This window comes from Sinocyclocheilus anshuiensis, unplaced genomic scaffold (assembly GCF_001515605.1).
Source record: "Sinocyclocheilus anshuiensis isolate Anshui unplaced genomic scaffold, SAMN03320099.WGS_v1.1 scaffold915, whole genome shotgun sequence".
Taxonomy (NCBI): Eukaryota; Metazoa; Chordata; class Actinopteri; order Cypriniformes; family Cyprinidae; genus Sinocyclocheilus; species Sinocyclocheilus anshuiensis.
In genome coordinates this window covers 245,391-261,564 of record NW_015542378.1, presented here as the reverse complement: position 1 = coordinate 261,564, position 16,174 = coordinate 245,391, and the positions used below count along the sequence as shown (strand labels likewise).

The window sequence follows — 16,174 nt, the reverse complement described above, 5'->3', positions numbered from 1 at the left end:
AAAAGCATGAATAATCCTTTCAAAATCACTGGAGGACAGAAACGGTTTAACCTTTGCTATTGAACTTAAATAGAAGAAACAAGATTTGACCACAGAGTTGATCTGTTTATCAAATTTAAAAGAACTATCAAATTGGAGACTAAGGTTCTTCACCTCATATTTACAGAAGGGAGCTAAATTGCCCAAGTCAAAAGAGTTTTGGGTGTCAGGAGCCCCGAACCAGATTATTTCAGTTTTGCTTTCATTCAAATTCAGATCATTTTGTGACATCCAAGATTTAACTTCATGTAAACAACTCAAAAACTTTTATCCTGTTTCTGCAAAGGTAGATACACCTGAGTGTCATCTGCGTAACAATGAAAAGATACTCCATTCTTATGAAATATAGAACCTAAGGGTAACATATATAATGAAAACAAGACTGGACCGAGAATGGATCCTTGTGGAACTCCACTAGATAATGGGGACGTTTTAGAGTAATGTTGACCAAAATGGACTGAAAATGTCCTAATAAAAAGAAAGGAGTGTGTATTGTTTGGAGACACGTAATGGTTCTAAGGTGACTTGTTAGGAACTATTTTACTTGACAAAGCAAATAGAGATAAATATTTTCTCAGCTAATATTTTTAGTTTTGTCTTTGCAAACATGTTCTCAATTCTCAATCAATTAGTAATGGAGCAAATGTAGTTTTGAGTAGAAAATATTTATGACCTTAAGGACAAGGAGGAGGTTTTCATTCCCAATTATCTCTCCTCTGACATATCTATCCTCCCTTCTCTCCATTCCAGAAAGCAATCCAGTGCCCACTCATTCTGAAACAGCCTCTACCATTGTGTATGTCACATTACTGAGCTTTTAAAATCTCTCAGCATTACATAATTAGAGTTACTGACAGAGGAGAGGTTCTCTGATTCCACACACTCTCTCCTTTACTCTTCGTCTTTGCATCTATGTCAAGACTACATACATCACTCACAAACTTCAGCTGGGGACGTGCATGCTTTTCTGTCCTCAGTGAAACACATGATTCAGTGGACACAGAAATAACTGGCCTTAGCCCTCTCCTCTTAACCCTGTCCTCAGAGAATGCACTCTGGAATCTTCACTACAGTCTTGACATATTCAGGCTTTATTTTTAACCTCAAACCAGCCAGCCAATGCTTTTCTGATTAGAGTTCTCTCATTAGATTTTCACATCTCTCTGTAGACACGTAACATTACACAGGGATTTGAGTATCCTATTTAATATTAATGCTTTATGTGGGTTTGGTATAGCTGAAGAAAAATGAGTCCACCAAATATTTAAAAATAAAGAAATGTTTGAGTTCATTTAAAATATTTTGCCACTTTTATTTGAAGTTACAGAAGAGAAAAGCCTTGAACTTTTGTCGACCACATGAGCACCACAGCTCAATGCATTTAGACTTTTTTTAGAAATTATTTTAAAAATTGTTTTAATTTATTAACAATTTTGAATTTATTAATTTTTTTATTAGATTTGATTTTAGTAGTATCAAAATACTTTGGGGTGCCATGTAAATATCATGGTACATTAATATGGCAATCATTCAGCACCATGATACAATATATACAATATTGTATTACTGTCTAATTCTTTGTCAAAATGTTTTGGAACAACAGTTTATTTAAAAACACTAAATTATCTAAATACACTGAAATTGAAATCATCACTGTAACATAGTGCCATCTAGATAATTTTTATTTATTTATTGTTTACATTTTTTTTTTTTGTAAAGATTACCATTCAAAAGTTTAAGGTCAGTAAGATTTTTTTTTAATATTCTTATTTAAAGAAAATAATACTTTTATTCAGCAAAGATGCATTAAATTGACAGTAAAATATATTTAAAATGTTATAAATGTTTTATATCTCAAATAAATTCTGTTTCTTTACATTTTGATCTTTGTATTGTCAAAGAATCCTGGGGGGCGGGGGGGGAAATACTCCGCAAAATATTTTGTACTCCGCAAAAATATTAAGCAGCACAACATTTTCAGCATTGATAATAATAACAAATGTTTCATGATCATGATACTGAAGCATGGAGTAACTGCTGCTGGAAATTTAGCTTTGCCATCACAGTAATAAATTACATTTTAAAATATACTGAAATAGAAAACAGTTATTTTAAATAGTAATTATATTTCAGATTTGGTGAGCATACTTCTTTCAAAAACATCAAAAATAAATAAATAAAAATGACCAACCTCAAACATTTGAGGTGATTCCCTGGAAACAGGTACAATATCAGGAAAAATACACAGACTCTTCTACATCGTCATATCTATCTATTAAACTTGCTGCAACAGTGGCGCCAGTCTATGACATAATAGAATATATTTCAGGTGCATCCAATAATGATAATAACCTCAGGGTTGCTAAAGGATGCATTCTGTGTCAGGAAAAAGTTCACATTCTACAACAATAGAGCTGTACAGAATACAATGAAAATACAAAGAGAGAAAGAACAAAGTTTTCCTTGAAATGGTTTGCCCTTCAACTACAAAATGATGTATTATAACACAAAACAGGAAATCTGAAGTAGACAAGATATGTGGGCACAACTGCCCTGATCAACTGCAGTTAAACCACAACACCACGTTTAGAAGGGGAATCCCGGTCGTTCATGATTGTGTGACCACAAACGTCTTCATTCAAATGAAGCTGTACACGGTTATCAGCCCTCTAACATTCACACACAACATCAAAAAAGAAATAACGTTATACAGCCAGGAGCCAAAAGTCTACAGAAATGTCTGCTGGAAGTCCGAGGGCTTAATTTGATTGATCGGTTAAATGACCGTCTTATTGACAACCAGTTTAGAAGGAAAGTAAGCTAAATTTGTGGACGCCGTCTCTCCCATCCTCTCTGTCTCCTGCTGAATCATGCTGTGGGGGTGATTCACGCGTCCAGTCTCTGCTTTTATACTATTCGCTGGTGTTTATTTACGACTTTGTCTCCAGGGAAACCGCAGGAAGTATGACACACAACATCAGAATGGTGAGTGAGATTGAGAGGCCAGATCAACAAATACATGACTACAAGTCTATAAGCTTGCGTTGGGTGTGTGTATGATATTGTACGCCGTCTAGGTGCTGTATGTGTGAGCTTAGCGCTCATAATGAAAACATGATGACAGGTCTGAATGAATATAATAGTAGCCAAACATCTGTGCAGTCCTTGAAAGACCTTTATTTATGCTCATCCCTCGAGTCATAAAAGGGGTTCGTTGTTTTTATTCCCACAGACAGTCTGTTTTTTAACCGGTTTAACTGTAGGCACAATTTTTTTATGAGGTTCTTTATTGGCATTGATGTTTTCATGAAGAACCTTTAACATCCATGGAAGCTTTCCATTTCACAAAAGGTTCTTCTTAGTGGAATAAGATTATTAAAATGTTCTTCACACTTTAAAAAATGTCACTCTTTACAATTTAAAAAAATGTTCACTGAAAGATTCCAAATGGATCTTCTGTTGCATCACTGTGAAAACTCCCTTTTGGAACCTTTATTTTTTTGGAGTTTCTTTCTGCTCATGATATTTATTCCCTGGTAGACCTTCTAAAGTCTGACGCATTCTTCTACAAAATTCAGTCAGGGTGTAAAGTTGATAAACCTGATGAGCTTCCTGCTATTTTATTGTGATAACAAGCCCCTCGACTGACAAATATATCCGTCTGAAGGCGTCACAATAGATAGGCGTTATGTGGTAACCCTGTCATTTAACAGTTTTGTTTTCCCTGCAGATTAGGAATACGCTGTGGGTTCTTACAAAATGCTTGTTTTTGGTCAAATCTATAATGGGTGTTTGGTTGAAGTCTCTAAATGGTGCATTGACAAGAGGAGAGAAAACTTGGAGAAAAAAAAAAGAAGAGACACTTGGATTCTTTGGAAAATAAGGGTTTTACCAGTTATGATGAGTACTGGGGAAGAAAAAAATAGTCATATTTTGAAATGTTATTGTCAAATCAATAAAATTTCACCTAAAAACAACACACACACACACACACACACACACACACACACACACATCCCATGCTTCCAATCTCTACTCAAGACTTCTAAAAACATTAGCATATTTGGGATTGCCATGATACCTGGAAAAACTACTCAAAGATCCAGTACCTGTTACTCTCCCTGTATACAGTAGATAATGCTCTTCTATAAGGATATTTCACATAACGATGCACTTATGGCATATATCAGTGCAAATCCTGCATTTTTAGTGACTGAAACTTTCAAGGGAATATGCCCATTATGGGTGAATTACAACATAACTCAGCATTTTAAATGGATGCAGTATTGTTCACATAATGGAAGTACATCTCCAACGTGTGTCTGCTCTAATATTGCAGAAACTTGGCAAGGACAGACAGACAAACAGAAGGGAGGCCATTAAATGAAATAAGTGGGCTGTCATACTCAGGCTAATGGTATTTGATCAAAATGTCCTTATTTGTATAATTACTAATTCAATTCCATGCATTAAGTTTTATGGTTAAATACAAAACACTGCAGCAAAAAAATAAAAAAATTAAAATAAAATAAAAACTTTAACTGATGAAGAAAGTTGAGAAATGCCATGTCAATAAAGAAATAACAAATCTGAGAAAGTTAGGCATTCCATGTTAAATATTGTTGCAGCTTGCAGTAAATTTACATAAAGAATGTATTTATTTATTTACAGAAAGTGCATATATTTTTATAGATGCAGTGCCAATGACCAGATTCATAAATGCCCTGAAAGTGTTGAACGCTACAGTTACAATCACAGCTGTCGTCTCTGACTGAGCAAAGGAAAGTCAAATATAATGGAGGACAAAAAGCCCTATTTACACACATGTCAAGCTTGCATTCCCCATGTTATCTCTAGTTTGTGTAATTGGAACGCCAGAACATTTTATAGTACCAGGGATTATTGCTCCTTGCTTAAGTCAAGTGATAAGAGAGAACAATGTGTCTGGTTTAAAAAAAAAAAAGTGTCGACTCTCACAGATATGCAACAATGTATCATTTGGATCAGTTCAGTTCCCATCCTCATATTCCATGACCTGAACGTACTGGATGATCCTCTACACTTCAAATCCATGTATTTCATCTCTTTAGATTTGCCATGTAGCTACACATACACATATATATATATATATATATATATATATATATATATATGGGTATATAAACCCCTCAAGAACACTAAATGTTTTCCACTGCATGTCGATATTAAAATAGCATGTAAACTGTAGTTAAATAGTATGTAAACCAGCAGAGGTAGTGACAGCATATGAATGTAGTCAACATCACAAAGAGCCTCAGACAACACAATTGACTGCTGATAAGACTGTGTAGTAGGAGCCACAGATCATGTGTTCATCTAAACCTGACAAAGCAGTGGAAACAAACAATTCTGTATTAGTTTTGAGTGGTGGTGAGCCCAAAATCACCACCAAAAAAGAAAAAAACACCAAGAAAATGTATGAATATTCACAGGTGTCCATTGTTTCCTGATTATCTGAACACTCCATGAACTATCTCTCATATCAGATACACACACACATATATATATATATATATATATATATATATATATATATGGGTATATAAACCCCTCAAGAACACTAAATGTTTTCCACTGCATGTCGATATTAAAATAGCATGTAAACTGTAGTTAAATAGTATGTAAACCAGCAGAGGTAGTGACAGCATATGAATGTAGTCAACATCACAAAGAGCCTCAGACAACACAATTGACTGCTGATAAGACTGTGTAGTAGGAGCCACAGATCATGTGTTCATCTAAACCTGACAAAGCAGTGGAAACAAACAATTCTGTATTAGTTTTGAGTGGTGGTGAGCCCAAAATCACCACCAAAAAAGAAAAAAACACCAAGAAAATGTATGAATATTCACAGGTGTCCATTGTTTCCTGATTATCTGAACACTCCATGAACTAGGATCTGGACTTTGGAAATACGCAGTACTTTTGACAGGAGTGGCGCGGCTGCATTTCGGCGTTTTCATTCATTTTTGTGGACTTACTTTCGCTTTGCTCGCAGTAAGTTGGATTTATATTGCAGTACAAACGTACGTTGCCTCTTTATGAGTATTAAAAAGTCTAGAGCGGATCAGAGAGGAGAGTACATCTTGCCTTCAGGATAAGAAAAGCCACTTTCATGCTTTGGCTCATCCATACAATGATATATCTTGGCTAACTTTATAGAGGGACATGCATGTCGTTGCTTAATTATTATAGAGTTTTAAGAATGTGTTAGGCTGGTTTTGCCCTGGTCAACTTCGTTGTAACACTCTTGCGCCAAAACTGATGGTGGAAAATGGTGTGCATGATGTCAACTAACTGCGTTCTGAACTGCAATTTTTTGGAGATCAAGAAAGTTTTAATAAAGTCATATTAAAAGACATGTACCATGTAACAATCAGCTTTTGACGTACTGGTTAAAATAGTTTGTTTTTAATAAAAACGCTTGAACATTATTGAATTACTTATTCTTATTATATTATATTATTATAGTATATTCAACTGCAGTGACACAAAATAAGTAGCCTATTATTATTTGTTAATATTTAAATAATTATTGTTTTTTAATAATAACCTAAATCCATTAGCGAAAATATATTATAACAATATTATAACTAATAATTGGTCTGATATATTTGATCAAAAAACATGTTTGGGTGTTTGTACAGAACCGTAAGGAAACATCATGCTTCTCCTCTTACTGGGAATCGTCATCGTGCATGTGGCAGCACTGGTTCTGCTCTTCGTGTCAACTATAGTCAGTGTAAGTACAACTATTCTGAAACTTCATTTATTAAATTAATAAAGATCTATCTATCTATCTATCTATCTATCTATCTATCCATCTATATATCTATCTGGTTGGCTGTCTGTCTATCTACAGTATCTCTGATATTAAAACAACAAATTATATGATAGCCAACCTTTTTTTGAAATTAACCAAACAAAATGCAATCAATTTGGAGTAGTTCATAAACTCAAACCCCAATCAGGCACTACAACCAGCTGAAGGAGAATATTTTGGATGTGTTTAACTTCTGCTAATGAGTATTCTTGAATCTAACAGGCATGGGCTGTTAACCCCAACAGCAGTTCAGACCTCTGGACAAACTGCACCACATTGAATGGATTGTCCAGATGTGACCCTGCTGACACTGGAGGTAGGATCCTACTACAATTTTGTTTAAGAAGGTACAAAAAATGGTGCAATAATATTAATTTCAAAAGAGGAAAATGTCTGCCTCTCTGGGTTGAAGAGCCACCCTCGGTATGTTACACATAGCAGGTTATTCACGGAGGGCTCCATCCTGGCATAACTGTCAAAGCCCCTTTGCCTATTTACCACACTTTGTGGTGGGTGTGCCCACTCTACCTCACACCTCTGAACTGCCATCTAGGGGTGAGAATGCAAGTGTGCAGTTTCAACCCACAACAGACCCCTCTTCAACATCAGCTCTGTATAAATAGTCTGGTTGCCGGCGCTGAGCTCGGGCCCCTTGTTTGGGAGTGGAGAGTGCTGGGTTGCAAAGAGGTTTGAGAACATATGGGGTGGGGCAGAGGTACAGAATTCAAAGCAGATTAGATTTAGACTGATCTGTCTGTAATGGCGTAGCATCAGATCGCCATAGGCCAAACACGGCATGATTTGAATCACACCCACAAATCAAAATGCCAGCAGCGGGTTTGTTAATACAAGAATGAAGGTAGTTTGAGAAACAATTATAATTTAATTTATTGTTGAAGTTTTTGGTTGAAATAGAAACTTGTGTTGTCATTTTGTAGTTATTGTTGCCATGTAACGTGTACCAGAATATTAAATAATGAAAAATGGTGTTCTTTAATGCATAAAAAAAAGTGTATTTTTAAGTACTGTATATTCTCAATCAGATCACTGTTACACTATTGGCTGTTCTTGGAGGGTGAGATGATGTCATAGTTCAGAGCGGGAAACGCCTCTCTGTGCACTTTGGTAATGAGGCGGGCCCAGTATGCTTTGCTGTGTTATTTCATAGCTCTCAGTCAGTTGGCGTAGCACATATAATGTGGCGTGTTTGTTTAGGGCGTGGTGCGGGGGTTGGCACATAGGGCTTTTCTGTCCCGCTCTTCTGCGCTCGCTCACGTGTCGCCGCTACACTGCTGGAAAAAGGCTGTTTTTCAGTTACTTCTTAAGTTGATTTTTGACGGTCATCTAGGCTGTGAAGAAAGTCTTTCCATTGGTGCATGTAATGACCAGATTTTTCTTTTAATTATGTTATAGATGACGTTTAACTTCCACACAAACAACAGCAGTTAAAATATGAACCTTCATGTACTCTACTGTAAGGACAGATTAAATTGATAGTGACAGTAAAGACTTTTACAGTACATTGTTACAAAAGACTTCTATTTCAAATAAATGCTGTTTTTTATGTTGTTCATCAAAAAAATCCTGAAAATACTGTATCACAGTTTCCACCAAAATATTAAGCAATACAACTGCTTTTAACATTGATAATAATAGAAATTCTAAATCAATAAATGTTTTTTTAGCACCAAAAATCAGCTTCCTGAATGATTTCTGAAGGATCATGTGACTGCTGAAATTGTCATGTGACTGCTGCGAATTGCTGCTGAAAATTCAGCTTTGCTATCACAGGAATAAATTACATTTTAAAAAATATTAAAACAGAAAACAGATATGTTAAATTGTACTAATATTTCACGAAACAATCTTACTAACCCAAATGTGTTCACTATAGACAATGTCAGTCACAATGTTTACAGTAAGAACCTTGGACTCACAAATGTTTTAGATATTTATCAGTAAGGTTGTACATGCCATCATTAGGTAACAGAATAGTCAGCATGAACAATATTTGTACAGTCTTTATTAATCTTATGTTAAAGTTGTATATTGCATTAGAAAAAAAAAGCATGAACTAATCACAGTATTTTTATAAATTAATATTAAATGCCTAAAAAAAACGTAACCCTTATAGCATAATGCATTTCTCAATAAATGGCCATCTGACAGCAGCTTGCATTCTTCACATATCTAGTAAGGCAAACATACTGTGCTTCAGCATTAATAGTATAATTCGAAACAATTTAGGGGCAAATCAAGAGGGTTAAATCAAACCTGGGTTGGAAACAAGCAATCAAACCAAGTGCAAAGCCATCCTAAGATTACCTGCATGGTGTATTTTACACCGGGAGAGATGCGGAACAACTGGCATGGCGAAGCTACTCAACACTGGCAGCTAAAGCATGCTTGAAATCCTATTCATCATCCTGATATAGAGCCATTTCATGGACCAAACTGGGGTTATGGCGGTCTAGTATTAGCGCACAAACTCGCACCCCTGTGTTATGTTTCGCCAGTGCATATTTATCATCTGTTAAGCCACATTCTTCACACCCAGGACCATGCGGGCCCCTCTAAATGCAAACACAAGGCCTCCGCTTTCCAAAACGAAACCAGTCCCTGCCTTAGATGCATGACTGCTGACAGAAATACATAGGGTGTTGTCAAGCTCAAAATGAGTACAGCCACACCTTACATCAGGAAACTCCAAATGTCACAACTTAGTCTGAAGGGCGGAAAAGTCTGTTTACCTCATGTGAGAGTAGATATACTGAGGATAAACTTAGTACCAGTGAGTAAGTATACTGTACTAGGGGTCGCACTTCTATTTTTACTTCATTGTTGAGAGAGCTTTATTGTATCATTTGTATTGTGTGGGTGCAAAACACACAGCAGCAGAACCTAGTATTTATGGATGCACACTAGAATAGTCTCCTCACATGGTCTCTGATGAGATGTACTGAGAAAAACAAACGCCATTTCCATAGTTGTTTACATTCTGAGATAGTTACAAGCACAAAAAAACGTTTATGGGGTTTTCTTGTCCTTTTAGGGTTATCCATGTGTGCCTGAGCTTTACGGTTTTGCTGTTAATGAGATCATTGCTAGAACTGTGGATCATTCGCATTGCCAGTTCTTCCCCACAAAAGTGCAAAGAAGCCGATTTGTGTATGATCTTGAGAAGTCCAGATTTTCAAGGACTTGATCAAGTGTTTCTGTCTGTTTCTGAAAAAGTATTCTTTTTCTGGATGTAAGCAATGCAATATTGACGGTCTTATTTTGCAATAGGCTTTAGTAGAGGATCTGGTTCTTCTGGAGGCTGGAGTAGCGGCTCTGATTTAGTTTTAATCTGTAGTAGGCCGATCTGCTTTAGGGATGTAACAGTTCTAGTGGCTATAAGGGGAGAGGCAGACACAGCTGAACATGAGAGGAAAGAGAGAGAGCGGTGGAAACCTGATGCTACATGAATGACCCTTGGATAAGAAATAGACATGCTGGACAACCCATGTATTCCACTTATTACTGCTTGGGCACGAAAGGTAGAGAATGAGATAGAAAGAGAGCTATGACATGGTCTCATACTGTGTGATTTAGAAGAACAGCAAAATGCTCACCAAATCCTGTCATTATTTAACTTTCAGAACTATTTTTTTTCAGCTGTTAAACGATAAAAACATTGACAGTCAATCAGAATCCATTCTGCTTTAAAGAGCTCAAGCATTTAAATGGGCAGACGACATAACTGCAGCACACGTTTATAGTAAACAACTTTATTGTGTGTTAGTGTGGCCTGTATTCAATTTCATCAATTCTTTATGACTTTTTTCTGAGGAAACAAAATATATTTTTGAACAAATTCTGGTTTCATATCCATACACTCTTGCTATGGGAAAGTCATTATGGGTTCCCAAAAGAAACTTTTAGCAAACAGTTTTAAAAGAACTAAGTGTTTCTTAGTGTGAAGAATGTTTTATTTATCTAAAGAAACTTTTCCCACTATTAAGACCCTTTTGTGCAATGGAAGGTTCCATGGATTTTAAAGGGTCTTCATGGAACTATAGATGCCAATAAATAACCGCTATTTTTAAGAGTGTACCCCAAAGTTTTGAACCCCATTGAGGGCAAAAACAGTTGAAACATTCTTCATTTTCAGACAAAAGTCATATAGGTTTTAAACAGTTCTTAAACAGAATTTGCATTTTAGGTGAAGTATCCCTTTAAAACTCTATTGAGGATAACAATGGTAAAACAGAAACACTGAACGATTTGTACATAATGGGACATTCCAAAGCCAGAATACACGCTAAACATTAAACTAAAACATCTGTCATGGCATTCCTCATAAATCCCAAACTCCCTCAAACCTCACAGCACGCTATTGACTTTATTGGTGGAAGAACGTATTGTCCAAAGGTTTTGTCTTGAGAATCAATCTACACTAACCTTCAAAAGTTTTTTTTTTTTTAAAGAAATTAATATTTTTATTAAATTAAATATATACAAAAGACTTTTCATTTCAAATGAATGCTGTTCTTGTGAACTTTCAGTTTTATAAGTTATTGTAAATTCTAATAATATTTAAAAATATTACTGTTTTTACTGTATTTTTAATCAAAGAAGAGCAGCCTGGTGAGAATAAGAGACTTAAGAAGAAGATTTAAAGCATAAGAAGCATAAGAAGATTTTTAAAATCTTAAAATCCTCAAACTTTTGAGCAGTGTATGTGCAAAGCAAGTGAAATGTTTCCTGCTATGCAGGAAGATACTAATGCAAACATCTTCTTTCTTGTCCACACATGTGAAAGGGTGGAATGGCTCTAATGCAGGATAAAAATGACACACGGGGGGCTTTTAAAGCCATCAAATGCAGGTAATATAGAGTTAATGGTGCTCCTTGTAAGTTGCTGTGTTATGGCCCTGGGACTTCAAGAGAGGATCAATACCAGATGCTGTAACCTGCTAAGAGCTTTTAGGAACAGAAACCTCATTATGTGATTGCACAATACATTAAGAGTTCCTGGATTCTCCAGTGCTCTTTATATTGATGAAACAGCCATCAAAACTTTAAATGCAACAACAAGAGTTCATTATGAACTGATATTTGGTGTTTTGGTTTTTTTGCAGACTCACCTCTGTCATTATCAATAATACATAGATATCTAAGTGCACATCTCCAATTGCATGCCAATGTAAAAGTGCAACTACCGGTACATCTGTTGTGATCGATCGAGAATAGGCCCTAGCAGATGAGAAAATAAATAATGACCGGTTTAATTTCCATTCGTGTGCATTTAAAATGACTGTCTCATTCCAAAGAGCAAAGTTTTTTTGTTTTTTTTTCTGCAAAGCTCAAACTGCCTTAAGTGGTTTCAGGAGTGCGGAAATGCTCTAATGTTTTGAAATGCTTTCTGTCTTTCAGTTTGGATCCAGGCAGTCCAAGCCCTCATGATCCTGTCAATCATCTTCAGCTTCCTGTCTCTCTTCCTGTTCTTCTGCCAGCTCTTTACTCTTCAGAAGGGTGGACGTTTTTTCCTCACTGGAGCATTCCAGATCTTTGCTAGTAAGTATCTTAATGTCATTTGGACATCAATGGATCAGTACGGTTGTTTGCAGATGCTAATGAGGTTGACATAACATGCTGACATGCTCATGCAGTGTTAATAGACCCAAAGTGTTCACTGTTGAAGCGAAGGAGAGCCATAAATTGCTATATTTGCATATGCGTTTATTCTAGCTGGCTCAGGTGATCTGAGATCAATTACCATTTATTAATAAAAGATTATCTATGGGGCATCTACTGATCTCCTCTGTTCCTATGGAGGTGTATTTGCTTTCATTCGGCTAGATGAAAAGAACTTTGGCCTTAGTCTTGTTAGTCTTACGAGTCCTGTCAACTCTCATTAAACCACAGACGGCACAGGAAACCCTTTAATGCACTTACTTCCTGCAGATAATTTGTTTATGATTTCTTAAGATTAAACCATGTGGCATGCAGAGTTATAAATAGGCAAGGTTACCAAAACGAGTAAGCGTTTCTCTTCATTTATGATAAACAATACGTGTAAGAGATCAGATATGGATCGTTTCACAGTCATTTACTGTACTGTAACTGAAGCTAATGTAAAATGATAGCTCTCATTAGAAATGTTTAATTCAATTTTCGGCTCTTTGGGATGTAATGAAGATGGAGTATTATTAGAGATCATTACCGTGCCTGGATAATGAATAGTTCTGTGGGTGCTACGGATGCTTGATCTTTCAGTACGTACTGAGGGCTTTTAGAGTTCATATCTGCAACTCGCATCAGAGAGGATGGACATTAATTGAAAGCTAAATGTCAGAGGAGAGCAGAGGGTGGAAACAGCACAAAGCCAGACAGTTACAGGTGCCCACTGAGTTGGCACCGGATACACAGCCACTGCCACAAGATGAAATGTCAAGACTGGCACTCTGGGGGTGGTCTGTGGTCTGCCTGACATAAAAGTGCTGAAAGTGCCATGTCATATTTCCTCCCTCTCATGCATACCTTCTAGTCAAGACTAGGCATTTCTTAGGTAAAATGTTACCCCGGGCTGGACTCCGCTTTGTCCACGGTGAAAGCCGATCCGGCGAAGCAGCAGCAGCAATAATCTACAACTACAGCAATAACCAACAGCAGCAGCATAGCAGATCTGTTCCGCCAAGACCAAATACATTAACATTGTCATATCCATCACCATGCTAAAATGTTCCGAGAGTTGTCATGATTGAAATATATTTTAAAATTAAAAATTATAGAAGGTAACATCAATTATTTTATATTTTTTTAATTTCTAGACACTTAATTTTTCTTGTCTTCCTCTTCCCCCAGGTCTTTTCATTATGTGTGGAGCTATAATTTATACGGTAATGAACTCCGAATGGGTCCCTAAGACAGAGTCCTATGGCTTTTCCTACATCCTGGCCTGGGTAGCCTTCCCTCTGGTGCTCATAAGCGGCTTAATCTACGTCATCTTGAGAAAACGAGAGTGAGGTGGCACCACCCTCTTGTGGGCGCCATCTGGAAATACAGCTTTGAAGCCAAAGTATCGCACTGCATCCACAGAGAAGTGAAATCACGCAGTATCTTCACCCAGGGGGTCAGTCAAAATCAACCCCACTGCCACCCCGAAAAGACATATTCAATACTGTCATCATTTGAAGATGTGTATATAGTATATTTGGTTTAAAACCTATTTATAACACTTTTTACATGTTTGTACATAGTATTTTATGTTTGCTCTGTTGACAAAGAACCTCTGAAGAGCTTTTCTTTTAGCTAATTAAGTGCCTAGAGTGTGTGTTTGTCGCAGAAACGTGCATCATTAGCCATAATGTGTGTCTGTGTCAAGTTTTCTTTCCTTATAAGGCCAAAAATACTGCTAAAAAGGTTGAGATGTATTTTAACCAACGTGCATGTATTACATTATAGGGACAATGAAAGGAAGTGTTTTCAATGAAGCTGCATTGAGAATTCATAGATGAAGTAACTTAAACACCATAGTTAGATCGGCAGTTTTGAAATTTTTTTTTTTCTTAATTTCCAGCAAAAATGGTGCTATGTATTTACCATTCCTTTAACTAATAGCCATTTAGATTTTATTTAGAAGGACATAACATGACAGAAAGCCAAAATTAGAACGCCATTGAATATTTTGTGCTTGTGCTTATAACACAATGCTGTATATACAGTACTCGCCAAAAAAGGTTCATTTTATAATAAAACAAACAAAATGTGTTCTGAGTAACGTGGTTATTAGTTTAGATTTGGAAGATTGTAATGGAGGAATTGTAGTAAAGGATTTAGTAAGGATTTTTAAAGTTACTTTTAAGAGCAGTATTAGCAGAAAGCAGTAATAACATGACAGAAAGCCAAAATTAGAACGCCATTGAATATTTTGTGCTTGTGCTTATAACACAATGCTGTATATACAGTACTCGCCAAAAAAGGTTCATTTTATAATAAAACAAACAAAATGTGTTCTGAGTAACGTGGTTATTAGTTTAGATTTGGAAGATTGTAATGGAGGAATTGTAGTAAAAACAGAGACTAGCAAATATTGATTTTAGTTGGATTTTTAAAGTTACTTTTAAGAGCAGTATTAGCAGAAAGCAGTAATTATTTCACTCAGTTTAATAGATGATTCATTTAAATCCATATGTTATGTTGCATTTAAATCCAAATCTGCATATTCAAATCAAACAAGCATTAAAAAAATATAAAATAAACATGAAATAATGGCATAGCTTTTTTCAAGTGTCAAAATTACAGCTTGCAATCCTCTATATACACAATATATCAAGAAAAGCATATTTAAAAGCATCTAAAGTGGCAGTTTTGTGATGGTGGTGGTGGACACATCATAACACCTGCATGCATGGAAACATTTTTCAATAATTGAAATATAACATGCTGCAATGTATACCATTTGGAGATGCTCTGTTTCTACTTACAGTAATTCACAATGTACTGTAATAGCATGTGATTGCATTAAAAAATAAACGTGTTACTTAAAGGCCCTTTTCTGAGGACCATGTATTAGATTTCTTCTCCTGCAACACCAAAAACAATAAATGATGTTTTGTTATGATGAACTGAATATGTTGCCCGTTTTCATGGTTGTAATGGCCTGATGAATGTCATGACTAAATCCCCTTCTGCTTTTTTTTTTGTGTGTGACTGAACAAACAATTTTACGCACAGCAGAGTAATTTATTTTACCTGCAATAAAAGAGATTGATACTTCTTCCTTCTTGAGTGTAAAGGGATTTCTGTATGTAGCGATAATGCCCTTAAAAATATCAATATATAATCAATATGTGGTCTGTTCTGACATGGGACCAGCACTATAAAAATGTTGCATGTGCTCATTTCCGAACATTATAACACATGAATACTTTAGACTGCAATTGTTACTTGATACCGTAAGACTAAAACCTGAAATAACAATCGAATCGTGTTGTATTCATTTGATCTGTCTAAGCAGTTGTAAACAGTGTAATATTTGTATTTAATTGAATGTCGTGGTGCTCCTTCTGAAAACACCTGTACTGTAAGTCGTGTCTGAAGGAGTTTGAGCTCTGATGAAGACTGTTCATTCACAAGAACCCAACTCTGTGCCTCTTGACTTGCTTCTCTTATGAAAGCTTGTGTTTGTGTGTTTATTAAAAGCTATTAAAAAAAATACTGCTTGCCAGAAAACTGTCTCTCATTTTACTTTCTGCAAAAATGCATTTGAATTCAAATGAACCAGTG

At 35.9% G+C, this 16,174-nt stretch overlaps 1 protein-coding gene across 1 annotated transcript; it reads left to right on the top strand.

Moving 5' to 3' along the window:
- Nucleotides 1-5,979: 5,979 nt before the first annotated feature.
- LOC107692454 (peripheral myelin protein 22-like) lies at nt 5,980-14,618 on the top strand. Its single transcript, XM_016491500.1, has 5 exons — nt 5,980-6,075; nt 6,726-6,820; nt 7,124-7,217; nt 12,320-12,460; nt 13,751-14,618. Exons 2-5 carry the CDS (start codon nt 6,743-6,745, stop codon nt 13,909-13,911), a joined length of 474 nt encoding a protein of 157 aa, XP_016346986.1. The 5' UTR covers nt 5,980-6,075; nt 6,726-6,742; the 3' UTR covers nt 13,912-14,618.
- Nucleotides 14,619-16,174: the final 1,556 nt, after the last annotated feature.

What these genes read in the sequence shown, in the direction of transcription:
- LOC107692454 (XM_016491500.1), top strand. Translation starts at nt 6,743, where the DNA reads ATGCTTCTCCTCTTACTGGGAATCGTCATCGTGCATGTGGCAGCACTG. An exon ending in TGACCCTGCTGACACTGGAG is followed by an intron (nt 7,218 to 12,319) that starts GTAGGATCCTAC and finishes TCTGTCTTTCAG; the next exon opens with TTTGGATCCAGGCAGTCCAA. An exon ending in AGCATTCCAGATCTTTGCTA is followed by an intron (nt 12,461 to 13,750) that starts GTAAGTATCTTA and finishes CTCTTCCCCCAG; the next exon opens with GTCTTTTCATTATGTGTGGA.